The sequence below is a fragment of the Syngnathus typhle genome, linkage group LG2 (assembly GCF_033458585.1).
Source record: "Syngnathus typhle isolate RoL2023-S1 ecotype Sweden linkage group LG2, RoL_Styp_1.0, whole genome shotgun sequence".
Lineage (NCBI taxonomy): Eukaryota > Metazoa > Chordata > Actinopteri > Syngnathiformes > Syngnathidae > Syngnathus > Syngnathus typhle.
Window position 1 is genome coordinate 26522420 of NC_083739.1, and position 27553 is coordinate 26549972.

The window sequence follows — 27553 nt, forward strand, 5'->3', positions numbered from 1 at the left end:
TCGCTCCATGTTTGCGTTTGTTTAGAAAAGTCTCGCGGCACACGTGCTCCTGACGTATGACATAGCCCGCCCGCGTCCTGCGGCACACGTGCTGCTGACGTATGACATAGCCCGCGTCTCAATAGATTAAGGAAAGGATCGTCTCACAGATCGGCTGCATTTTCCGATACCCGATCCATCTATTTTGTTGATATCGGAGCCGATATCCGATCCAGATATCGGATTGGTGCATCTCTATAACAGACATGGAGAAACTTCTACCAAACTCACTAATCATTGTTCTGGGTGATCTTAACAGGGCGAACCTCGCACACAAACTCCCTAGATACAGACAGCACGTAACGTGTCCCACCAGAGGGGCACAGACTCTGGACCACTGCTACACTGTGAGTAAGGATGCATACCACTCTGTGGCTCGTGCAGCTTTAGGACTCTCGGACCACTGTCTAGTTCAGGGGTGAACTGAAATGAATAAATTGTATTCAACATTTTTTTTGGTCATTTTGCCTGCAATGACTGCGTTTCCCCAGTAGATGGGGAACCGCGCCCCTGCGCATTAACTACCGGAAGCCGAGTCAGAAAGCTCGGTGCTCAGTAGTACGGACATGGCGCACTCGCGCTCTATTTGTATCAGTCCCGATTTTAGAGCGTGGGCATTCTTGTAATTCGCGCGCTGAGCTTTCAGATACAGTTTTACGCTGCAGCAACCCACAAACCTTCGCCCTGGAATCCTTCTATTAAAATGAGTCGCCCAAGGAAAAGCAAGGTGGACACAGTGCCGAGTGTTTAAAAAAGAGTGGCTCGACGTACGCGACGTGACGTTCAGCCACATCAACATCAACCCGTCACAGATCGAGGTAAACGGACCAACACTCTCTCCTAAGAATTTCCACAACAAATTTTACTCCAGACTATGACGCACTAGCAAAAAAGGAAGACCAACAACACTGTTCCCACTGAAAATGAAGGGGAGGCTCTCAAGTTTGTTGTAAAAACAATGCATTTTGAATATGATTTGTACACATAGCAGGGATTGAAACTAGCGACCATTCTCATTTTCAAATAATGCAGGATGCTCAAGGACATTGATGCACCACCTGTTTGCGACTAATCTTAGTCTGTAAAGTTCTTAAGGCTTACTTTAAGAAAGTTTTTCCTGTTTCCTCACCTCTGTTACCAGGTATTTGCGAGTTAAAACTCTGCTCTGATTTTCAGATACCCCTCACCGTGTTGCCGTTTTGATTATTTGGATGTATGCTTTCACCGATTCTTCAAGATGATATATTTGGTCAGAATGTTTGCCGTTTGATGTGATCTCATGAGATAAACATCTTTCATTAATCTGACCTGCAGGCACTGAAGTGATGGAGACTGTTATTCATAATAACAGTGTCGTATTTTATGAGAATCACTGATGGCAGTTTTTTAGTGAATTTCTTTTTTCTTTTTTTTAATGCTGTTAATGAATGCATTTGTTTTCAAAAAACTTGTTTGGAATATCCATGCTTTACCACCTACTAAAGGCCAAAATATTTTATGCAATGACCTTTACAGGTCGCTTATATTACTTCACACAAACACTACGTCCATCTGCTCCTGGTTCGGCCCTCCGGTCCAAATTTAGAACCCAGTTCGGCCCGCGAGTCAAAATGTTTGCCCACCCCTGGTCTAGTTCATCTGATCCCGGCCTACAGGCAGAAACTAAAAACTTCTAAGCCTGTGGTGAGGACTGTGAGGAAGTGGACAGTGGAGTCAAGGCAGGACCTCCAAGCCTGCTTTGACTGCACCGATTATGGAGTTTTCGAAGCTGCAACTTCAGACCTGCATGAACTCACTGACACTGTCACATCATACATCAGTTTTTGTGAGGATCTGTGTGTGCAGACTAAGACCTTCTGCACGTACAACAACGTCAAACCTTGGTTTACACCGAACCTCAGGAGGCTGCGCAAAGTCAAGGAGGAGGCCTACAAGAGCGGCGACCGCAACCTGTTCAAGCAGACCAGAAACACACTGAACCGAGAGGTCAGGAAAGTCAGGAGGTGTTACGGGGAGAGCCTGAAGAGACACCTCTCTGCCAATCCTGATCCCTCAACAGTGTGGAAAGGTCTGCAGAGCATCACGGGCTTCAAGAAACGAACCCCCAGGAACGTACGCCAGGATCCTGTTCGTGGACTTCAGCTCGGCGTTCAACACCATCGCTCCTGACATCCTCCAACAGAAGCTCATCCAGCTTGCGGGGCCTGCCTCCACCTGTCAGTGGATCACCAGCTTCCTGACCAACAGGAGACAGCGTGTGAGGCTGGGGGGCATCACATCTGACACCCGGACCACCAATACTGGAGCCCCTCAGGGGTGCGTCCTCTCCCCACTGCTCTTCTCTCTCTACACCAATGATTTCTCCTCAGGTGACTCTCCTGTGAAGCTCCTGAAGTATGCAGACGACACCACTCTCATCGGACTGATCCAGGACGGTGATGAGACTGTGTACAGACAGGAGGTGGAGCGGCTGGTCCACTGGTGCAGCCAAAACCATCTGGAGCTGAACCCGCTCAAGATCGTGGAGATGAAAGTGGATTTCAGGCGAGACCCTTCACCACTTTTACCTCTCGCTATCCACAGTAATACTATTCTCTCCACAGACACCTTCAAGTTCCTGGGAACCACAATCTCTCGAGACCTGAAATGGACCAGCCACATAGACTCTGTCTAGAAGAAGGCCCAGCAGAGGTTGTACTTTCTGAGATAGCTCAGTAAGTTCAACCTGCCACAGGAGCTGCTGAAGACCTTCTATACTGCCATCATCCAGTCCATCTTCTGCATCTCCATCACTGACTGGTTTGGATCGGCCACCAAATAAGATAAGCACAGACTGCAACGGACAATCAGGACAAGATCATTGGAATCAACCACCCATCTATCCAAGACTTGTACCTGTCCAGGAACAGGAAACGTGCAAGGAACATCTCTACAGACCCTTCTCACCCAGGTTGCAGTCTGTTTGAACTACTCCCCTCCGGACGGCGTTACTGAAATCGGTACGTCAAAACCAGCAGACACAGACAGCTTCTTCCCCCAGGCTGTTGCTCTGATGAACTCACACCACTCTTAGAGTCTCAGAGTCATTACTGTGCAATAACATCCTGCTCTCCACACCTTTTTTGAATTTGTCTACTCTACACTGTTTGTACTATGTGTCCTCTCTGCATCCATTCATCCTGGAAGAGAGACCTTCCCATCTGTGGTTTCTTCTCAAGGTTTCTCATTTCCCCTAGCTGGAGTTTTGAGTTTTTCCTTGCCTTTTTGGGAGTTTAAGATCAGGGGATGTTTGAGAATATTTGCCTTTTTTCACATGTCCCGAGTGTTGTTAGTCACCTAAATGTTGAACAGAGGGTTTGATTTACCGAAGTCAAATTCCTTGTTTGGCACGCTCAAACATGGCGAATAAAAAACTCTTGAACTCTTGAATCTTGAATACATATACACAGTGGAGCCTCGGTTTTTGAACGTCCCGGTTCTCGAACAAATAGGTATTCGAACAAAAAATTCTAGATATTTTTGCTTCGAATGTCGGACAAAATTTCGGTTGTCGAACTTCACGAGATGAGCCGAGAGGACCCGCATGCCAACTGACTCTTTTCGTTATTACATTCTTGTGACTCTGAGGATTGCATCAACTCTAATCATGCCTCCAAAGGAAGCAAGTGGGAGCAGTAAAGCCATCCTAAAACACAAAGACGTTCTTAAAGCTATGTGACAGTGAGCGCCCGGGGTGCTGCAGCTGCGCGATCGGACAAAATTAAGCTCCCTGCGCACTGAGGTCCACTTAAAATTTGGAAAGTACATCGGGACATTAAAAATATTTTCTAAATTTCAGCGACGGTTCTGTACAATAATGCGATCAGCGCGGTGTAGTTGCGCGGTCGGCGACGCGCTACGCCGGCGCATTCGGCGATGCACTGCAGTTGCGCGATCGTAGAAAATTAAGCTCCCTGCGCACTGAGGACCACTTAAATTTTGGAAAACAAATCAGGACTTTAAATTTTTTTCTAGATTTTAGCGACGGCTCCGTCACAATAATGCGACCAGCGCGGTGCAGTTGCGCGTTTGGCGGTATCCTGCAGTTGCGTGATCGGACAAAATTAAGCTCCCTGCACACTGAGGTCCACTTAAATTTTGGAAAGTACATCAGGACTTTAAAAATATTTTCTAAATTTCAGTGCAGCTCTGTCACAATAATGCGACCAGCGCGGTGCAGTTGCGCGGTCGGCGACGCGCTACGGTTACACGTTCGGCGGTGCGCTGCAGTTGCACGATCGGACAAATATGGCTCCACATATATAGTATATAAATAAAGCAGTAAAGTAAAACAAACAATAAAACAGAATAATATTGATTAAAAATGCAAACCACTTACAGGATTGTTGCTCTTTGGCTCGAATTAAAGTTTTGCGGGACTGGCACCAAATAGTGACACCATCTTCCAGCAGCTTCAGAGTACGTTGCTTTTGCCAATGAGGTGATCGGACCTATACAGAAAAATGATTGATATATTAGTTCTTTTTTTCTGTTATGTTCAGCTAAATTAGACAGCTGCAAACATCTGCTTGTACTTCTAGCAATCAATATTTTCGTCAATTTTGGACGTTTAAGAACAAACCACTGACTGAATCATAATCAAATCTATGTTTCGGTATTATCTACACTGTCAATTTTAAAGGAGACATTTTTTGCCTTTAAAATATTTTTTTTGTGTACCTGGAGTATAATGGAGTGTAGAAAAATGTAGTATATCACTCCAGGTGCTGCAATGATACTGTTACGATCATTTTGGGGGGGCTGTTTTTTACTCTGTTGGGATTTCTCCATTTTCTATGACGTTTTTTTTTGTGTCTATTACATCACATTGAAAGCAAACATCTCTAAGATCAAACAATGTTTAAAAGATATGAATAATCCGTTTACTGTAATTGCAATATCTGAAACCTGGTTAAAGGAAGATCAGTCGGAAAAGATTGACATAGAGGGGTATGAGAGTTATACATTAAATAGGAAGGTAAAAAGATCTGGAGGAGTTGCTCTATTCATAGATAAAAACTATAAGTGTAAGATAGTAAGAAGTATGTCTCAAGCAATAGATAATATCATGGAATGTATTACTGTTGAAATAGAAAGGGAATCATCTAAAAACATTCTGGTAAGCTGTGTTTACAGATGTCCAGGTTCATGTATTGAGACATTTAGTGAACTATTATCAGGAATATATGAAAGAAAAATCAATACGAAAATGGTGTATGTCTGTGGCCATTATAATATAGATCTATTGAACCCACTTCAGCTGACTCCAGTAGCAGAATTTATTAACTTAATGTACAGTATGAGTCTCTACCCCCCAATAACCCATGTTTCAAGATGGCGGCGCGTGCATACGCAGCGACCTCTCTCTGTCCCGCCCAAACGGTGTTTTGTCAGTCTAATGAGTGTTTGTCCGGCAGTTTTTTTTGTTCGTCTCGTCGTACTGAGTCGTGCTACAAGTACGGCAGGCAGGTTCTGCTTGACATCGGCGAAAGCGAGTTTTGTCGAGTTCTGGACTTTGATGCGGGGACATTAAAGGAGCTCGGACTGCTACGTCCTGAAGCGTCGCCGGGCTCGTCTGCTATTCCTCCCCCGGTTGGGAAGCGTCGAAAGCAGTGTGCGAGGAGCCTGAAGAGGGGCAAGCGCGGGGGCGTCCGGGCCAGGCTGGCGGCCAACCCTGCTCGCCCGGCCGTGCCTTCCATTCTCCTGGCGAATGTTCGATCGCTGGACAACAAAATGGATTACATTCACTTGCTGCGATCTACAAACCGGACAGTGCGTCACTGCTGTGTGCTCGTGTTCACTGAGACTTGGTTGACCGTCAACATTCCGGACTCTGCCGTACATCTGGAGCGGCTAGCGTGCTATCGGGCTGACCGGGCCATTGTACAAAGGGGAAAATCTCGTGGAGGTGGAATGTGCGTCTACATCCGTGACGAATGGTGCCGGGACTCTGTAGTGGTATGCAAGCACTGCTCGCCACTGGCAGAGTTTGGATCATTAAGTGCCGTCCTTTTTACCTGCCAAGAGAATTTACCGCGATTCTGCTGGTCGCGGTTTACATCCCGCCTTCCAACATCGAAGGCGACAGGATCGCGGCTCTTAGTGAACTGTACCAGGCTGTCAGTGAACAACAGACAGCGCACCCTGACGGTTTTACCATCTTCGCTGGGGATTTTAATCATGCTAATCTGAAGTCTGTTTTTCCGAGGCTTCACCAGCATGTTAATTTTCCTACGCGTGGCGACAGCTTCCTGAAGCTGGTCTACTCTTCGCATAAAGGAGCTTTCAAAGCCGCCCCCCTCCCCCATCTTGGACTTTCTGACCATATCACTGTTATGCTTTTGCCCGCATACAGACAAATGGTGAGAGCGTCCAGGCCGGTTTGCAAGTAGGTACGGGTGTGGCCTGAGGGTGCCTCTGATGCACTGCGTGACTGCTTTGGCTCTACTGACTGGGACATGTTTAGGAGGGCTGCCACTTGCGACGATCGGACAGACATTGAGGAGTATACTGACTGTTTCCTCCTACATCAGGAAGTGCATTGATGATGTGACTCTCTCAAAATCCATCGTCACTCGGGCTAACCGGAAGCCATGGCTGACAGGGGCTGTCTTCAGGCTGCTGAGGGCCAGGGACAAAGCCTTTAGAGCAGGGGATGAGGCTGGCTTGAGGACTGCGAGGGCCGACCTGTCCCGGGGCATCAAAGAAGCAAAGAGGGCGTTCTCGTGCAAAATTACCGCCCACTTCAAGGACAGCAGGGACGCACGGAGCCTTTGGCAGGGCATTCAGACCATCACGGATTACAAGCCCGCGCCGCAGAGCTGTGAAGGCGACGTCCGTCTGCTCAATGACCTCAACCGCTTCTTTGCTCGCTTCGACGCTCAGAACAGCACTTGCCCGCTGAAGGCCACTCCCCCTTCCCACGAGCTGCCCCTGTGCCTCTCCGCCGACAGCGTGAGGAGGGCGCTTGCCGCTATCAACATCCGTAAAGCGGCGGGCCCTGACAACATCCCGGGTCGGGCCCTGAAGGACTGCGCTGGTGAGCTGATGGATGTCTTCACGGACATCTTTAACACTTCCCTGCAGCAGGCCATCGTCCCGTCGTGTTTCAAAGCTGCCACCATCGTACCTGTGCCAAAGAAACCCGCTCCGTCCTGCTTCAATGACTACCGCCCCGTGGCACTTACGCCCATCATCATGAAGTGCTTTGAGCGGCTTGTCATGGAGCACATCCGATCCGTTCTCCCCCCCACCATTGACCCCTTCCAGTTTGCGTACCGAGCCAAACGGTCTTCTGAGGATGCCATCTGCTCTGCCCTCCACTCGGCCCTCACCCACCTGGAGAGGAGGGACTCGTATATGAGATTGCTGTTTGTGGACTTCAGTTCTGCCTTCAACACCATTGTGCCACAACGCCTCATCAGCAAACTTGACGCGCTGGGCCTCAGTACCTACCTCTGCAACTGGCTACTGGACTTCCTCTGTCAGAGGCCACAGGTAGTACGTGTTGGCGACAAAATCTCCGCCAGCATCACGCTGAGCACGGGGGCCCCCCAAGGCTGCGTGCTCAGTCCGCTGCTCTTCACCCTCCTGACGCATGACTGCACTGCAACCTACAGCGACAACCGTATCGTGAAGTTTGCTGACGACACGACTCTGGTGGGTCTCATCACCAAGGGAGACGAGACTCAATACAGGCTGGAGGTTGACCTTCTGACCACGTGGTGCAGGGACAACAACCTCCTGCTGAACGTCGACAAGACCAAGGAGATTGTTGTGGACTTCCGGAAGGGTCACACCCAAGACCTGCCGCTGACCATCGACGGTGCTGTGGTGGAGAGAGTGAGCAGCGCCAAGTTCCTGGGAGTGCACATCAGTGAGGATCTCTCCTGGTCCACCAACACCGCATCACTGGCAAAGAAAGCCCAGCGCCGCCTGTACTTCCTGCGGAAACTCAGGCGAGCGAGCGCTCCTCCGGCCGTCATGACTGCATTTTACCGCGGCACCATTGAGAGCGTCCTCTCCAGCTGTATTGCTGTTTGGGGTGGCGGCTGCACTGACTACAACTTGAAGGCCCTGCAGCGCATAGTGAACACGGCTGGTAAGATTGCTGGTGCTTCGCTCCCCTCCTTGAAGGACATTTACACCTCCCATCTCACCCGCAAGGCGACCACGATTGTGAGTGAGGTGAGTCACCCCGCTCACTCTTTGTTCGAGCTTCTGCCCTCTGGGAAGAGGTACAGAAGCCTGCGCTCCCGCACCACCAGACTCTCAAACAGCTTCATACTCCAGGCTGTTAGGATCCTGAACTCGCTCCCCCGTTCTGCGTAGCGTCCTGTACTTTTACTGTCTGTACTGTCTGTATGCACACTGGCTCCTATTTGTTGTGTTATCTGTTTATTTATTATTTATTATTACTCTTATTATTTATTGTTTATGATGTTTTTTACTTTTGCGCTACGCTTGCTGGCTCCGTTTTGCTCCTCTTATTTATTGTGTTATCTGTTTATTATTTATTCATCACTCTTACTATTGATTGTTTGAATTTTTGCCTTCTTGTTTTTATATTGTGTCGCGTACTTGTATGTCTATCGTGTTATGTGTCTCGTCACCGTGGGATAGAGAAAAACGTAATTTCGGTCTCTTTGTGTGTTGTGACATGTGGAGAGATTGACAATAAAGCTGACTTTGACTTTGACTTTGAAGATTGTGTTGGTGAAAGATTGTTTTAGTGGGGGCTTTAAACTCAGATCATGTTATGGCGCGTATGACCTTTTTCTGAAGTATCTCCAGCTTTTTTAGATGGGTTGGAAATGTGTTACACCATATAATATTGCAGTATTTTAAATGAGGTTCAAATAAGGATTTGTACAGAATAAGAAGTGCAGTGAGTGGGAGATAATGTCTCAATTTGAAGAATAAACCCACATATTTAGACAGTTTGATTGTGAGATCATCAATATGTTTTTTAAAGTTCAAGAATTTGTCAATGTGGATCCCCAGGAATTTAGTAGAGCTGACTCTTTCAATGTTTTGTCCGTTAATTTCTATGCAAATTTGGTCAATATCCTTTTTTTTATGGGACCGGAATACAATGTAGTATGTTTTATTGACATTTAGGGAGAGTTTATTGCATTTAAACCATGTGTTTATTTTCGCTAACTCACTATTTATAATTTGTTCAAGTGTATTTGGATTTTTGTGGGAAAGAAACAAGTTTGTATCGTCAGCAAATAATACTTTATGTAGTATGGGTGAAGTATTAACAATGTCATTTATGTACAAGATGAACAGGAGCGGCCCTAAGATGGAACCTTGAGGAACTCCATAATTGATGGGCTTGTATGAAGATTTATGGTTGTTAATAGAGGCATATTGATGTCTTCCAGACAGATAGCTGCGGAACCAGTCTAACGCCAGGCCTCTAATACCATAGTGTTGTAATTTATTTATACATAAGAATATCAATCGTGATGGTGTCAAAAGCTTTAGACAAGTCCAGAAAAATCCCAATACCATATTCGCCTTTATCGATTGCCCCATAGATTTTATCAGTCAAGTCAAGTACTGCCATATATGTAGTGTTTTCCTTTCTGAAACCATACTGGGATGGGGCAATGATGTTTAGTTTGTTTAGATAGTTGTTGAGTTTATTGTAAACTACTCCTTACTTTATAACTTACTTTATTGTAGGCAAGATTGATATTGGTCTGTAGTTGCTAAGATCGTTTTTATCTCCTGATTTAAAGACTGGTGTGATACGTGCTATTTTTGCTATTTGTGGCACTACTCCAGAGAGTAGAGACAGATTGATGCAATATGTAAGAGGTGCAGTTATTATATTGGAGATGCTTTTCAGAATTTTACTTGAGATACCATCTGTTCCAGCTGAGTTTGAATTCTTCATATTCATGATTATTTTATACACTTCATTGCAGTTAGTTGGATTCAGAAAGAAAGAGCCCAGGTAATTACCTGATAGATAGTGTTTAAACGAGGCATCCTGAGGCTGACTGATTTTACTGGATATGTTTCTACCGATAGAGACAAAATAGTTATTGAATTCGTTGGCAAGACCATTATTTCTGATGATGTTGCCTATATTATGATCGTGGTCAGGGAATACAGGAGTTTTTTGGCTTCTGTTCAGTACTCTCCAAGATTTCTTGGAATCACCCTGTGATTCATTTATCAAGTCGGCAAAATGCTTACTCCTCCGCTTTCTGATAATATGTGTAAGTTTATTTCTATAATTAATATATGCATTTTTATTTTTATGGTTAGGTTCATTTATGTATCTTTTATATAATTTATTTTTATGCTTAATAGACTTTAATATGCCCTTAGTGATCCATGGATTTTGAGTAGTTGTATTACATATGATTACTTTCTCAGGAATGGTCCTTTGAATAGAGTCGGATATTTCTTTGGTTAGAGTTTCAAATGCAGTATCAACATCACTACAGTCATATATTCCATACCATGTCTTGGTCTGCAGGTCCTCACCTAGACGTCGTATGGTTTCTTCATTAAGTATTTTTGATCTTATTGAATGACGAGTAGGTGGGGGCTTAGCAGGGAGGTCAATGAATAATACAATAGGGAAATGATCAGAAATCTCAGAGTACAGTCCCAGAAGTAAGTGTGGCGTTTGTAAGATTTGTGATGAAATTATCAATAACTGATTTAGTTGAGTGAGTGACTCTGGTATAAGCATCTATTGTGGGAAAGAAGGATGAAGAGTGTAATGTGTTTATAAAGTCATTTTTGGCGTTATCTTCCTTGGAAAGATCAACATTGAAGTCGCCAAGGAGGACACAGCTTTTGTTGTTATCATTTATAGAAAATAATGCTTCCTCCAGTTTGGTCCTAAAGGTTTCGAAGTCAGCGTCTGGGGGACGATAGATTATACCAATCATGAGGTTTTGCCTGCTTTTCCCGCTTATTTCAACAAAAAGGGAGTCACTGTGGTTGTCTGCTATGATAATTTCATCACAAATCCTCACGTTGCATGTAGAAGAAATATATAGGCACACGCCACCGCCAGGTCTGCCACATCTGTTCTTAGTCAACAACTTATAGCCATTTAGACTTAAGATGTCAGTGTATGAGCGATCATTCAGCCAAGTTTCACTGCAGCCAATTACGTCAAAGCTACAACCTGTGTTTGTAAGTAGAGTAACTAGATCATCATGATTTTTATTCAAGCTCCTGATGTTTAAATGCAAAAAGGAGTTTTTTATATTTGTTAACTGTTTTAATTGTTCGGGAGTATACTGATTACAACTTATATTTCGATGATAGTCAATGCAATTTATCACCTCGTCTCCTTCACTGTCCATTTCATTAAGTGCCATGCACAGGGTACCGAGGGGGATTTACTGAGATCCAACAACAAAGACACACGCTTAAGACCATGGACAGATACATACATTCACCCATCCCAAAACTGGCCTGACAGACGTACACACATACGCCTACACACTCAAACACACAAGAACACTCTGTAGACATTACCCGCTGTATTGTCACAGAGCAGACAAATAGACAATTGCTTCGTCCTGCCCAGTCAGTAGTATTCAGGCCAGTTCCTAAGCCAAAATGAGAAATATATGTATGAGAGAGGAAAAGAGAAAAGAGGGGGGCGAGTGGTGAGATGGGGGGGAGAAAGAGAGAAATCAGTCATTCACCGTCAGTGGTTGTCATGACGACAGGGACGCTGGTTTTGGTGACGTCATCATCACGCGCCTGTGTTTACAGTTATGGGGAGGCGGCATGTTTCAAGTTAGTAGACAGTTCTTCTTGGAGTTGAGAATTAATGTCTCCATCTCCTCCACTCAGCCAATAAGTTGTTTGGGGGTTCCTGTACAGTTTGCCGTCGATGTAAAGTTTGTCAATGAACAGTCGAGCGGTCTTTTTGGCTTTCTTTGCCTCGGCCATGATCGGGTGAAGCAGCCTCCGTCTATTCATGATCTCCGGAGGGAACTGGTCGCTGATGAAGTAGTTGGAGCCTTTGAGCTCTCTGCCCCTCGACATGACGGCAGACTTCATCTTTGAGTCAACGACTTTAGCCACAATGGGCCTCCTCTGTTGGTCGGTCCTAATCCTCCCGAGGCGATGTACTCTGGAGAAGCGAACAGCTCCGACGTCCTCAGGCTTCATTTTCAATTCGTTGACAAGAAATGTTTTGACAAGTTCTTCTGATTTCCGGTGAGTTTCATCTTTTGTTTCTGTAAGTCCGTGTATAATGATGTTATCCCTCATACTTCGGCACTGCAGATCAAGAATGGAGTTCGCCATGTTGACTTTGTCTTTTTGTAGTTCGGCTGTCAAGCGTTTGAGGTGGTTTACTTCGGTCCGAAGTGACGCATTGTCAGCCTTTAACACCTCGATGAGTGAGTTGTTAAACTCCACAGAATGCTTCAGTTCTTTTACATCCGTAGTCAGTTGCTCGAGTAGATCAAGCTTCTTGAGTTGTAGTTTTATAGATGTTATAGACTCACTGATGTCAGAGATTTCCTTTTCGTTTGAGTTCGACTTGGCTCGGGTATTCATGGCCTCGGGTTTGTTGTTGGGCGTATTACAATAAAATGCGTCGATGTAGGCTTCCAAGTCCTCTAACGATTCATCAACAGGCGAATCCAGTTTGATTCAGGTTCTGATCATTGGTCAAATTAGACGCGATGGCATAATTGGGAGGTTTTCCTGGCACATCGTGCAGCTCAGCACCTCATGTGGTCGACTTCCTGGTTTCCTTCATCCCAGGTTTGAAAACCTATTATGGCTTTTAGACTTAGACAGACTTTATTGTCATTTTGTAAACACTCGGTGCACACAAAACGAAATTTCGCACGCCCGGTCCTACTCTACGGAGCTCTCTTTCACCTCCGTGGATAGAAGTCGGGGGCCGGCGCTCGGCTGGGTGGCTGTCCGGGGACGATGGATGGGGCTCGGACATGGCTTTTACGTACGCCCGGTCATACTCTACGAAGCTCTCTCTCACCTCCGTGGATGAAAGTCGAGGGCCGGCTCTCGGCCGGGTGGCTATCCCGGAACGGTGGATGGGGCTCGGTCATGGCTTTTACGCACGCCCGGTCCTATTCTATGGATCTCTGTTCCACCTCCGCGGCTGGAAGTCTACGCCGCCACACGCCTGGAAGTTTGTTTTGTTAAATAAAGAGTCGTTTACCAAACCCACGTCTTTCCTTGTACTTTGTTAACGCTACAATCTAGTTATATACTAGATCTGTGGAATAACGACGAGGCTGACTTCAGGGCGCACGCGCGGCGTTGTTGACAAAGAACAAGGAATTTGATCAATGGATTTAATGATTTAGAGTGCACAGATGGTTTGACAATATTATTGCTTATATAATAGTTATTTGATATTTAATTTATATATCGTTATATGGGCCTGTGGAATATTTTGAAGTGCAAGCGCCGTCAGCGGCGCGCACCCATTGTTGACAAAGGACGATCGATGGATTTAATGAATTGGAGTGACACAGATGGTTTTATAAACGTGTTATTTATGTAATGTTTTTTTTTTTTATTAACTCTGAATGTTACATAAGGCCCGTTCTCAGCTCTTTGTTTCTGTTTATGTCACGTTAGCATACCTATCGTTTAGCTTGGTGCTCGTTCATGTCTGTTCTTGGTGTTGGATTTTGTCGAATAAATTGCCCCCAAAATTGCGACCTATACTCCAGAGCGACTTATATATGGGTTTTTTTTCACTTTTTTGGGCATTTTATGGCTGATGCAACTTGTACTCCGGAGCGACTTTTACCGTTTTTTTCCGTGTATAGTGCGTAAAATTTAACGAATTTATTGTCCTAAAATCTGGGGTGCGCATTATACATGGGTACAAAAATTTTTTAATCTTTTTTTTTTTTAATTTAATTTAATTTAATTTTATTTTATTTTATTTTTAGAAAACAAAACCAACAACAGGACTGACCGACAAAGTCGTGGAACAAAAAGACAGGGTGACATTACCAAAGACAGGAACAGAAAGCAAACAGACATCATGCAGTAACACATGCAATGATCCGACGGTGAGCGAGGGGCAGACAGGACTTAAATACAAAACGCGTTACATCGATTGAGGTGACACAGGAAGAGAGGGGCGACGCGAACAGAAACTATGGCAACCTAGACACATAGCAAAACTGGGGACGAGACATGACAAATCTCCCCCGAAATAAAACTTGTAATCACCTTTCTTCTTGTTTGTTGTCAATCGTGCATCGCATTCAGCCATCCTTTCCCAACACACTTAGTCAAAAAAATCCATAATTGACGACACATCGTTTGATGCGATGGTGCAATCCTTGATGGTGTGTTATTGTCAAATATTGTTTGTTTTTAATCTCCATCGCGGACCGGACGTCATACGGAGGCCGCCATTACAGATGCGCAGAACGGATGCGCAAGACACGTCAGCTATATTAAGAGCGAGAGTTGTTTTCTTCCTATTAGTTTCAATTCACAGTTTAATTAGCAGTTTCAATCAGCAAATAACAAAATGCGTATTACAGGTAATATTTTATTTCACAACACTTTGCCTTGTTCCTTTGGTCTCTGCTGTTCATCCTAAAACACAAAGGCGCTCTTTAAGCAATGCGACAGTGAGCGCCCGGCGCGCTGCGGTTGCGCGACCGCACCAAATTAAGCTCCCTGCGCAGTGCGCACTGAGGTCCACTTAAATTTTAGAAAGTACATCAGGACTTTAAAAATATCTTCTAAATTTCAGCGAGGGCTCTGTCACAATAATGCGCGCTACGTTCTCTACGTTGAGCGTTCTCTCCCGCACTCTCTCTCGCTCTCTCTCGCTCTCGCACACACGCGCACACACGCACACCGGGTATCATACGGAGGCCGCCATTACAGATGCGCAGAACGGATGCGCAAGACACGTCAGCTCTATAAAGAGCGAGAGTTCAGTTCTCCACCTATTACCGTTTTTTTCCGTGTATAGTGCGCAAAATTTAACTAATTTATTGTCCTAAAATCTGGGGTGCGCATTATACATGGGTACAAAAAAATATATATATATATATTTTTTTAAATTATTATTATTATTTTTTTTAAGTCCCAATGATCGTCACACACGCAGGGAGGCAATGGGTCCCATTTTTATAGTCTTTGGTATGGTCTTAACTAGGCTGGATGTAATTTTTTTTGTTGGCGTTGATTTCTCCGACTGCCCGTAAACGCACCACCGCGCTTCGTGCGCGCACGGGACAGCAAACGAGCAGGTGATCGAGCAAGCGTCTGATACGAGAGCATTGCGGTCGCATGGAGCGTGTTTGAAGTGAACAGCAGAGAAGAAAGGCAAAGTGTTGTGAAATAAAATGCACAGAACGGATGCGCAAGACACGTCAGCTATATAAAGAGCGAGAGTTGTTTTCTTCCTATTAGTTTCAATTCACAGTTTAATTAGCAGTTTCAATCAGCAAATAACAAAATGCGTATTACAGGTAATATTTTATTTCACAACACTTTGCCTTGTTCCTTTGGTCTCTGCTGTTCATCCTAAAACACAAAGGCGCTCTTTAAGCAATGCGACAGTGAGCGCCCGGCGCGCTGCAGTTGCGCGACCGCACCAAATTAAGCTCCCTGCGCAGTGCGCACTGAGGTCCACTTAAATCTTAGAAAGTACATCAGGACTTTAAAAATATCTTCTAAATTTCAGCGACGGCTCTGTCACAATAATCGACCAGCCCGGTGCAGTTGGGCGGTTGGCGGCGCGCTACGGTTGAGCGTTCTCTCGCGCGCTCTCTCTCTCTCTCTCTCGCTCTCGCACACACGCAAACCGGATATCATACGGAGGCCGCCATTACAGATGCGCAGAACGGATGAGCAAGACACGTCAGCTATATAAAGAGCGAGAGTTCAGTTCTCTACCTAAATCCGTATTACAGGTAATATTTTATTTCACAACACTTTGCCTTGTTCCTTTCTTCTCTGCTGTTCACTTCAAACACGCTCCATGCGCACGGAGCGCGGTGGTGCGTTTACGGGCAGTCGGAGAAATCAACGCCAACAAAGAAAATTACATCCAGCCTAGTTAAGACCATACCAAAGACTATAAAAATGGGACCCATTGCCTCCCTGCGTGTGTGACGATCATTGGGACTTAAAAAAAAAAAAAATAAATAAATTTAATTTTTTTTTTTTTTAAATTCATAAAAATTGGGTGCGTATTATACATGGGTACAAGCTTTTGTCCAGCTTCAGCATGCCATTTTTAGGGGTGCGTACTATACATGGGGGCGCACTATACACGGAAAAAAACGGTAGTTTCAATTCACAGTTTAATTAGCAGTTTCAATCAGCAAATAACAAAATGCGTATTACAGGTCGGTCATATTTTATTTCACAACACTTTGCCTTGTTCCTTTCGTCTCTGCTGTTCACTTCAAACACGCTCCATACGACCGCAATGCTCTCGTATCAGACGCTTGCTCGATCACCTGCTCGTTTGCTGTCTGTCACAATGTACCCTACACAAATCCGAAACATTTGTTGCAGCTCCGAGTCACGACGAGGGGCAAGTTTTGGTTTCCAAGGGTGTTTTTATTCCTCTTCAACGTCTCTCCCATACAGAGCCGCCTTTTTCCCGTGCGCGCACGGAGCGCGGTGGTGCGTTTACTGGCAGTCGGAGAAATCAACGCCAACAAAAAAAATTACATCCAGCCTAGTTAAGACCATACCAAAGACTATAAAAATGGGACCCATTGCCTCCCTGCGTGTGTGCCGATCATTGGGACTTAAAAAAAAAAAAAAAAAAGTTTCATAAAAAAAAAATTCATAAAAATTGGGTGCGTATTATACATGGGTACAGGCTTTTTTCCAGCATCAGCATGCCATTTTTAGGGTGCGTATTATACATGGGGGCGCACTATGTATGTTGAAATTGGAATGGAGTGAATCGGATGAATTATGTGGAAGTAGTAGAACGTCAAAAAAGTGTGAAGAATAGAGTATATTGATAAAGTAAATGGTGCAGAATAAAATAAGTGTGAAGGCCTTTGCCTAATAATAATAGGAAGAAGAAGAAGAAGAAGCAACAGACTTTCCCAATAAAAGAAATAATATAAGCTGACTTAATGCGTGATAAAATTATAAAGGCCATTAATATATTAGTGAGTTAATGCAAAATTAATGTGTTAAATTCTGCAAGCCATAATAACGTCAACATTCAATTTAAGATATGTCATACATACCTTAACCATATTGGAGCCCCGCAACATCCACTTGACATCTTCATCATCCTGTAATCCTATAAGGAAAAAAAAACAGCAACATTTGCTAAGGAAAGGCATATTATAAAGCAACCATGAAGTATCTCTTCTCTACTCTACTCTCTAATTTTATATACCGTTATTTTCGGTAAAAAGACACTACTTTTTGCTTAAGTTTTAAACCCTGTGGCTTGTCATCCGTATCTGTGGAATATTCGTGATTTTTGTGATGACTAATACATTTATACACTCGTAAAAAGGCTGCTGACAGCTGTTGTGCGGTACCGCTTTGCTGGGCGGAGGAATATATGACACGGTCACTGTGTTGATCGCATGTCCATCCGCCTGGCAAATAGTGCCGTATAATCGACTCAAAGAAGAGACAGAACGAGATCAAGACGAACATTACTGAAAAAAGTAAGCTTTTATACACAAACCCTCGTTATGGGGGACAAAAGAAATGCCGCTTTCAAGTCAAAAGCAGTCGATTTGGCTCTTAACGTAGAAACTATAGCTGCTCATGCATGCACTTTATAGAGTTTCTTCCAGTCACTAGGGGGCACTGTGCTATTGTGGATCTTGTTCCGTCACCCTTTTCTTTATTTATTTCCCAGTCACGTCTACTCTGGAGCAATCAAAAGTCAAAGTCTGCTTTATTGTCAATTTCTTTACGTCAAGACACACAAAGAGTTCAAAATTATGTTTCCCACTATCCCACGGTGACAAGTCATAGTACACAATATACATACAAGTAAACAACACAAAAAGTAAAAACAAGAAGGCACAAACAATGAATAAATAAGAGCGATGAATGAATATTAAATAAACAAATAACTTAATAAATAAGTGGAGCAAAAATGGAGCAAGTGTGCATACAGCAGACAGTCAGAATATAGCGCAAAAGTACAGGACGTTATGCAGCTGAGGGTGGAGGGGGGGGAGAGTTCAGGATCCTAACAGCCTGGAGTATGAAGCTGTTGGTGAGTCTGGTGGTGCGGGAGCGCAGGATCCTGTAACTCTTCCCAGAGGGCAGAAGATCAAACAAAGAGTGAGGGGGGTGACTCACATCACACACAATCGTGGTCGCCTTGCGGGTGAGATGGGAGGTGTAAATGTCCTTCAGGGAGGGGAGTGAAGCATCGATAATCTTACCATCTGTGTTCACTATGCGCTGCAGGGCCTTCATAGTGTATTCAGTGCAGCTACCACCCCACACAGCGATACAACTGGAGAGGACGCTCTCAATGGTGCCACGGTAGAATGTAGTCATGACGGCCGGAGGAGCACTTGTTCGCCTGAGTTTCCGCAGGAAGTACAGGCGGCGCTGAACTTTCTTCGCCAGTGATGCAGTGTTGGTGGTCCAGGAGAGGTGCTCACTGATGTGCACCCCCAGGAATCTGGTGCTGCTCACTCTCTCCACCACAGCACCGTCGATGGTCAGTGGCAGGTGTTGGGTGTGACCCTTCCGGAAGTCAACAACAATCTTCTTGGTCTTGTTGATGTTCAGCAGGAGGTTGTTGTCACTGCACCACGTGGCCAGAAGGTCTACCTCAGACCTGTATTGAGTCTCGTCGCCCTCGGTGATGAGACCCACCAGAGTCGTGTCGTCGGCATATTTCAGCACGCGGTTGCTGCTGTAAGTTGCAGTGCACTCATGCGTCAGCAGGGTGAAGAGCAGCGGACTGAGCACGCAGCCTTGGGGGGCCCCCGTGCTCAGCGTGATGCTGGCGGAAATATTGTCGCCAACACGTACTACCTGAGGCCTCTGACAGAGGAAGTCCAGTAGCCAGTTGCAGAGGTAGGTACTGAGGCCCAGCTTGTCGAGTTTGCAGATGAGTCGTTGTGGCACAATGGTGTTGAAGGCAGAACTGAAGTCCAATACGTGTAGCTCGCTAGTTTAATGTAACTTAGCGCTTTGTGCATGAATAAAATTAGCATGAATAGACCCTCATCATGGAAAATGCTAGAAGAAATGCATGAAACTGACAACAAAAGAGAGACTGAGAAAGTGTGTGGCGATGTATATCTGACGCTATTCCAATCCGACACTGAGGAGGAAGACTTCAATGGTTTCAGTGCACAAGAGGAAGATGAAGACGGCTCTCAGTGACTTTTACTGGTGTTTTTTTTTTTAACCATCCTTGTTAGTGTTGCGCTACCGTGTTGCTGCTGTGTTACTGCCACGTCTCAGTGACTTTTACCGCTATGTTTTTTTAATCCAGCCCTATTAGTGCGGTGTTACTTCTGTGTTGCTGCTGTGATACTGCCGCATCACAGGCATTGTTTGGAGAGAAAAGTTAAGGTATGTTATTAAAACTTTAAAAACTCTTTCTGTGTACCGTCTTTCTTTGTAAATAACACGCGGGCACATGCGGCTATTAGTACGGTGCGGCTTATGTATGGAAAGAAAACAAGATTTTCCCCTATTTTTTGCTCATGCAGTTTATAATCAGGTGCGACTTATAGTCCAGAAATTACAGTATATTGTTTCACCTCTTTTAATTCTTGTGTTTTGAAAATCGATACCCCGAAAATCACTCAGTAATTCCTCTTGGAAAACTGGAAAGAAAAATTGCACCTAACACAAGAAAATTATGTTGTGTTGTGTAGAGCGAGCAAACAGCAATCCCTACTCTCAATATGATTCATAAGATATTCAATTTGAAAATGCATTAATACAAGATTGTATTATCTCACAATACATTATGGCAAACAGTAGAATCTGGGTCAGTTATCGCACGATGTTGCATAATAGTGCTAAATAGTCCTCACAGCAAACGCTGGATGGGCTGCCTTGCATAGTTTCTTCTTAGTTGCCAAGACCATAGAGATACAACAGCTAGAGCGTTTGTGTTTGGCGCCATTCTTTATACTGTAACTCACAGAATTATTTAGTGATTTGAACGCTGATTGGGTTGCTACCAACATCAGACATGCAGCTATAATAGAAGACAAATGCATAATTTCATAATTTTACTATAATATTATGATGTCATATTTTTCTGTTATGTTTTAATTTTTTAATGTAAAGTGCTTTCAATTATTTTATACATGAAATGTGCTATTCATATAAACCTGCCTTGCTTTGCCTATTATTAGAGCTTTAAGAAAGACACTATTGCAGGATTTCCTGTTCAACATGGCAGTAGAGCAGGGGTGTCAAACTCATTTTTGTCACGGGCCCCATCGGCATTATGGTTTCTTTGGAAGGCCCGTTATCAATAGGCAACAGGCTAAACAATACGGTATGCTAACGTTACATAAACAAAAAAGGAACTGAGAACGTGCCTGACGTAACATATTAGCAGTTATTCAAATAACTATAACATAAATAACACGTTTATCAAACCATCCATGTCCCTCCAAATCATTAAATCCATCAAAATCTTCGTCCTCTGTGTAAACAACGGCGCTGCTGACTCTGGAAGTACATGCAGCACTGAGGTCAAACTCATTGTCAGTTCCGGTTCCAATTATTCCACAGCCCTATATACCGATATACAAACTATATATCCAATAACTATAACAGGCGTCGGGAACCTATGGCTCGCGAGTTAGATATGGCTCTTTTGGTGATGTTACTAAAAAGAATACATTAGTACACTCAAAAAATCGTTGGTCTTAATTAAAATACATGCATTTAATTGTATCTAGCCTATTGCTTTTTTAAATGGTATAGCTCTTACGGGAAATTATTTGTAAAAAAATGGGCATGTATGGCTCTGTCCGCCAAAAGGGTTCCCGACCCCTGAACTATAACATCCATGCATCCATCCATCCGTTTTCTATACCGCTTGTCCCCACGGGGGTTGCAGGCGTGCTGGAGCCTATCCCAGCAGTCATCGGGCAGTTGGCTGGGGACACTCTGAAATGGTTGCCAGCCGATCGCAGGGCACACAGAGACGAACAACCATCCGCACTCGCACTCACACCGAGGGGCAATTTGGTGTGCTCAATTGGCCTACCAAGCATGTTTTTGGGATGTGGGAGGAAACCAGAGTGCCCGGAGAAAACCCACGCGGGAACAGGGAGAACATGCAAACTCCACACAGGGAGGGTTGGAGGTGGAATTGAACCGGCAGCCTCCTAACTCGGTGGCGCACTAGTTAGTTATGTTAACTATAACATAAATAACAAATTTCTCTAACCATCTGTGTCACTCCAAATCATTAAATCCATTGAAATCTTCGTAATCTGTTTCACTTAAAAAAAACGCCGCTGCTGACTCCGGAAGTACGTCCGGCGCTGACGTCAGACTCATCGTCAGTTGCAGTTCCAGTTATTTCACAGGCCTATATAACTGTATATTAACTGTATACTGTAATAACAATTTTATCAAACCATTCGTGTAGCTCCAAATCATTAAATCCATCGAAATCTTCGTACCCTGTGTTACTTAAAAAAATACCGCTGCTAACTCCGGAAGTAGATGCGGCGTTAACGTCGGACTCATCGTCAGTTGCAGTTTCAATTATTCCACAGACCTATATAACTATATATAAAGTCTGAACAAAAGAACACAATGGCTATCATCAATGAAGACATAATGACCAAAATTCAACTATATATAAACTGTATATCAAATGACTATAACATAAATGACAATTTTATCGAACCATCTGCGTCACTCCAAATTATTAAATCCATCAAAATTTTCGTCCTCCGTGTCAGTTATAAACAACTCCGGAAGTACATCCGACGCTGAGGTCAAACTCATTGTTATGGCGGCTCCAATTATTCCACAGGCCTAGTGCGCCCTCATGTGGTTTAAAGTTAAAATAACACGTGATCAACTATACTATAGTAAATGATGTTTTATTGATCAAGTAATAATGTGTTAATAACTTCACATATAATTCGCTCCTGATTATAAGTCCAACCCCCGGCCAAACTATGAAAAAAAACCTGCAACATATGGTCCGGAAAATACTGTATTTAGACCCTTTACAAATTTTGAACAAAACAGCCCCAGTTGAACGTTTCACCTTGACAAAATTGGAGACATACAGCTTAAAACCTACAAAACGTCTTTGAAGCTCGACTCAAAACTGAACAGGAAGTCTGACAAACATTACATCAATGAAAGTGCTAGTTATCCCAATGTGCCAGTACCCCATTTGCAGGGCTTCAAGGGCACTTAATAGCTGTTCACAGCCCTAGTTTTACGGGTTTTCTTTATATCGCCTTGTATGAGCTTCGTCCCCAGCTCCAAAATCCCATCTGTGCATTCGCCTAGGGACCTAGATAAAAGAGAAATTAAAGGAAGGGAGGAGCAGTTTTGGTGGTTTGAGCGGAAGCCACTTTAAAAACTTGAAATAGCTCCCATGTGTTTATGGAGGTTGCAACATGCTATAAAAGACAGAATGGAGAGTGGTTGCAACCACAAATGTGTACTGTAGTTGCTTAACCCTTGAAAAAATTACAGACCGTGCTCACAGTTGAACTTCACTTTATGTGCGCCCCTAAAACAAAACAAAAATAAATTAATCAAATGAAATCAAACTTTAAAATGCATGTACACACCTTTGTATGACAATTTTTGGCTTGTTTGTATACATCAGATGTACCATTTCATGTGCACATCTCACAGAGGAGTGACCGCAAAGAGAGTATCAAGTGCAGGAAGAGTGTTGACTGGTACTTTGGCATCCTTCTACAACAAGGTGGATACACTCCTGGAGGGGCTGATTTAGCTCACGCAGAGCCGAACGATATAGAGAAGTAGCCGACCACCATTAGCGGCCCGGCGAGAAGTTTGCAGCTTGGTAAGAAGCGGCTAATTACTACCATCAGCGATCACAAGCCTCCACACAACGCTCAGCCGAGTGACAACCAGGCTACACCCAATCTCTGTCGTAGTCATGGCACCAAAACAAAAACCCAGAGCTAAAGCATGAAGAGGACAATCTAACATTATCACAGGTTAACGATTTACTGAAACAACAAACAGAGGTTTTTACGGCACTATTGAATCAACAGCAAGAACATTTGATATATTTTGTCAAAATGATCCTGGACAACACAATCATTGATAACATCACAAAGGAACTACAAGAAGTAAAGGTCCACACAGAAGAAAGTTTGATGACATTAAAATGAATCAATGTAAACAAACTGAGCATTATAAAAATATGCAAACCATATTTGAACAACAAAAAACTGTAAGAAACAAATGAACAAACAACAATAAATGAAGGCACAATAAAGAAATCAATGAACAATGAAGAAATCTAATTAACATTTCGATATATTGGACATAAGACCTTGGATTTTTAAAATAAACTTGACCCGAAGAATCAATTATATGAAATTAGCCACCACTCTGGCTGTGAATACTAACGACCAATCTAATAATAACATTTAAATATATGCATTATCATGCACTTTAATAGCAGAAGGTATTTAGTGATCAACTAATAAAAGGCTATTGTTTGTTTTGGGTTTTTTTTCTTGTACATACTATGTTTATTTGAAATAGTTTACAAGACTCGACTATATTTGTGTTAATAGGTGTGGGGTTTGTCATCAGTCTAATTTTGCTTTGGGATCTATTTATTTATTTTGTAAACAAATAAATAACGTGCCAATGTGTGAATATGATACAAAACAAGAGGGTTGGACTACATTAGATGCGTTTTGTCGTTTTGTCTTTTACTACCCCGTTTGAACACAAAAAATGTCTTGAACAACATTCATTTTCCTTTTTTACTTCCAAACGTTTGACTCTTTCTGTGATGCGTTTATGTCCCGTAAAATCAATCAATCAATCCTCCAGGATGCTAATCTCTCTCTCTCTCTCTCTCTCTCTCTCTCTCTCTCTCTCTCTCTCTCTCTCTCTCTCTCTCTCTCTCTCTCTCTCTCTCTCTCTCTCTCTCTCTCTCTCTCTCTCTCTCTCTCTCTCTCTCTCTCTCTAATCTGTGGGGTATAACCACTTATGGTGCTGCTGTAAATGATTAAAAATAAAAATCCATTTATTTTAATCTCGTCAGCAACTCCTGTGGGTCAAACGAATCAGGGAATAATTTGCATTGTATTTGACAAATTCACATTCAAAACAGCTATCATCTAAGTCACTTTGATAACGGTTTTTAAGGATGGCAACCAATTAAAAAACATTCCAGCATGAGTTTGCGAACAACACACGCAAAATTCTTACCAAGACTTCTTAGCGGATCAATGGCTTTAGAGTTGGACATCGTACTCCTGGTCTTATCCACGGGGACTGCTTTCCTTCTGTTTCCCAACATAATATTTAGGAGGAGGATTTTGCTTCCCTTCTATCACTGCTGTCTACTTTATGGTTGCTTGCTCAGCGCGCATACGATTTATACCCTGCCGCAGTCGATACCTCGTTTATCCAACCTTCTTGTTGCTGACGTCACAAAATACAGCTTTATTAAACACACGAAACCATGCGATGACATCATTCACCAATACTGTATCTGTAGGTATAAATTGAGCAAACGTTAAGTAACAGTAACGCGCTTTAGGCATCGCTCTCAAAATAAAAATTCGAAAAGGTACTGATATATATCTGGATTTCATTTCCGGTTTGGCATCATTGAAGGACAGTAACTTGACGGCTGGCAAACGCTAATCGGATAACTGTCGTTTAATTTTAGACAATGAGCAGCGATAGTGTGGCAACCAACGAGATATTAATTATGTGTTTTGTTGACATCAGGATATTTTACAGACAGATTTATTTATTTAATCGCGCGCGCACAAGCACGCACGCGCGCGTCATATGCGGGAATCGAACTCATGGTGCCTGCACACAAGACAAGCGAGTATCTGTCACACTATCACTACACTATCAGCCAACCCCTATTTTACAGGCAGATATTGACCCCCCCAACTGCCAAATCCTTCCATTGGTTAACATTAGACAACCGCGTCCTAGTCACGTAATCTGACTCCAATTCCTGTCGAAGATTGCTCTTCTGCAAATAAAAAAAGAATAGACAACCCCTTTCCGGATTTAGACGCACGAATCCCTGATGCTGTGGTCGCTTCCTTATTGAAGTTGTTTGATAAGTGCCAGACAGATCAGCTACTTTAACCACAGCTACCGTAAATAGATTTTCTGCTACTTCAGCTAGGGTGACCAGACGTCCTGTTTTTCTCGGACATGTTCTGGTTTTGAGAATGAATGTTTTTGAAAAAATATCCGGGGGGAATTTCAAAATTGTCCGGGATTTTGTTGGACTGCCTCAAACGTAATACATGTACAGTACATTGTCAATAGAATTGCCACTCCGTTCCATTTCACTCAATTTCAAGTTTTTCTGTATTGTTCGCAAATAAGGCAAGCCCTTCTCCTCAAATCTTGTCACTTTGCTACGAAGTAAGGTGGGCTGGCCAGTGTACACCGAGTGTTTACAAGCAATGCCGAAACGAAAATGCACGTTCACCGAGGAGTTGAATAAAAAATTACCGAGCCTTCGCCAGGGTCGTGATCCTTAAGAAGCTGAGTGCTTGACATGCAAGGCAGGCACTTAGTACGTGCTGTGGCAAATAAAGGTGCCAACGCACCCCGGAAGAGGAGGACTGAAGAGAAGGCCTTTTTTTCTCTTCAAATGTTGCACCGATGACCGTATTTCCTTTGTCTTTTTTTACTTAGTGTACCACTATAAAACTCGAAAATGTCAGCGTACACATATGTTTTTGTTAGTGTCAATATGTTTTTGTTATTGTATATATGTTTTGTGTTATTCGGGCCAATAAATGCAATTTCTATACAGACACCATGTTATATGTGTCATTACATTACACGAATGACCCCTCATCAAAAATAATGACCCCCCCCTTCCAAAAAAAACGAACCCCCCGAACACCCCCACAAAAGAACCCCAAATCTGGTCACCCTACTTTAGCCCGCCAGGTCTACCTTGTAACCAAAATATACAATGGGTTTTAGAAAAGTACGCAACATTTCTATCACTATTATACAATGACAGCTGACTTTGGGTTATGGTGGTCAGCCCGGTATTCTTTATTATTTTGCATCACAGGTTACAATCCCGCATTCTACGGTTATATTTTTAATCTATTTTTACTGTTTGCAATTTCTTGCAGCCAGGAAATGTAATAGGGAGTTTTGTTCCATGTTATTTTATTGATGATTTGAACAGTTTTGCAGTCCAACGATTTTTATGTGGCTTGTGACGAATCTGCAGTCACAAAACACAAGATTACTGAACTTTGCCCTAACATCCACATCTGGATTCGGGAAGTTAACCTGGAAGCGAGTTGCGATGGCCTCTCGACCAAAGTCAGCTATTGTTGCACGATAGTGATTGCCTTTGCAAGCAATTCTGAGTGCACCCCGCATTTTACTGCGGTCTGGGCATCCTACAAGTCAGAAAGATGAAGTTTTAATGCTGTACTCACAGTAACACACCCCCACTGAGTTTGCGTACCGAGTCAAACGGTCCTCTGAGGATGCCATCTGCTCTGCCCTGCATTCGGCCCTCACCCACCTGGAGAGAAGGGACTCGTATGTGAGATTGCTGTTTGTGGACTTCAGTTCTGCCTTCAACACCATTGTGCCACAACGACTCATCTGCAAACTCGACAAGCTGGGCCTCAGTACCTACCTCTGCAACTGGCTACTGGACTTCCTCTGTCAGAGGCCTCAGGTGGTACGTGTTGGCGACAAAATCTCGGCCAGCATCACGCTGAGCATGGGGGCCCCCCAAGGCTGCATGCTCAATCCGCTGCTCTTCACTCAGTACCTACCTCTGCAACTGGCTACTGGACTTCCTCTGTCAGAGGCCTCAGGTGGTACGTGTTGGCGACAAAATCTCGGCCAGCATCACGCTGAGCATGGGGGCCCCCCAAGGCTGCATGCTCAATCCGCTGCTCTTCACCCTGCTGACGCATGACTGCACTGCAACCTACAGTGACAACCGCATAGTGAAATTTGCTGACGACACGACTCTGGTGGGTCTCATCACCAAGGGCGACGAGACTCAATACAGGCTGGAGGTTGACCTTCTGACCACGTGGTGCAGGGACAACAACACACTTTCTCAGTCTCTCTTTTGTTGTCAGTTTCATGCATTTCTTCTAGCATTTTCCATGATGAGGGTCTATTCATGCTAATTTTATTCATGCACAAAGCGCTAAGTTACATTAAACTAGCGAGCTACACGTATTGGACTTCAGTTCTGCCTTCAACACCATTGTGCCACAACGACTCATCTGCAAACTCGACAAGCTGG

The 27553-nt window shown here is 43.7% G+C and overlaps 1 protein-coding gene across 6 annotated transcripts in view; it reads right to left on the bottom strand.

The window, feature by feature from the left end:
- Positions 1-24829, bottom strand: part of LOC133142595 (1-phosphatidylinositol 4,5-bisphosphate phosphodiesterase delta-3-A-like) — a 94944-nt gene extending 70115 nt beyond the window's left edge. For 3 of the 6 annotated variants that reach the window (XR_009710225.1, XM_061263950.1, XM_061263940.1), the window contains exons 1-3: positions 24484-24828; positions 17310-17365; positions 4418-4529 (exon numbers count right to left, since the gene is read on the bottom strand). Coding sequence is in view for 4 of the 6 variants with exons in the window: in XM_061263950.1 (XP_061119934.1) it covers positions 4418-4529; positions 17310-17365; positions 24484-24574 (259 nt within the window). In the remaining 2 variants the exon portion in view is untranslated. Of the gene's footprint in view, positions 1-4417; positions 4530-11595; positions 11670-11768; positions 12052-17309; positions 17366-24483 lie in introns of those variants that run through there. The other 3 variants (XM_061263959.1, XM_061263920.1, XM_061263927.1) reach the window with 3 other exon arrangements.
- Positions 24830-27553: the final 2724 nt, after the last annotated feature.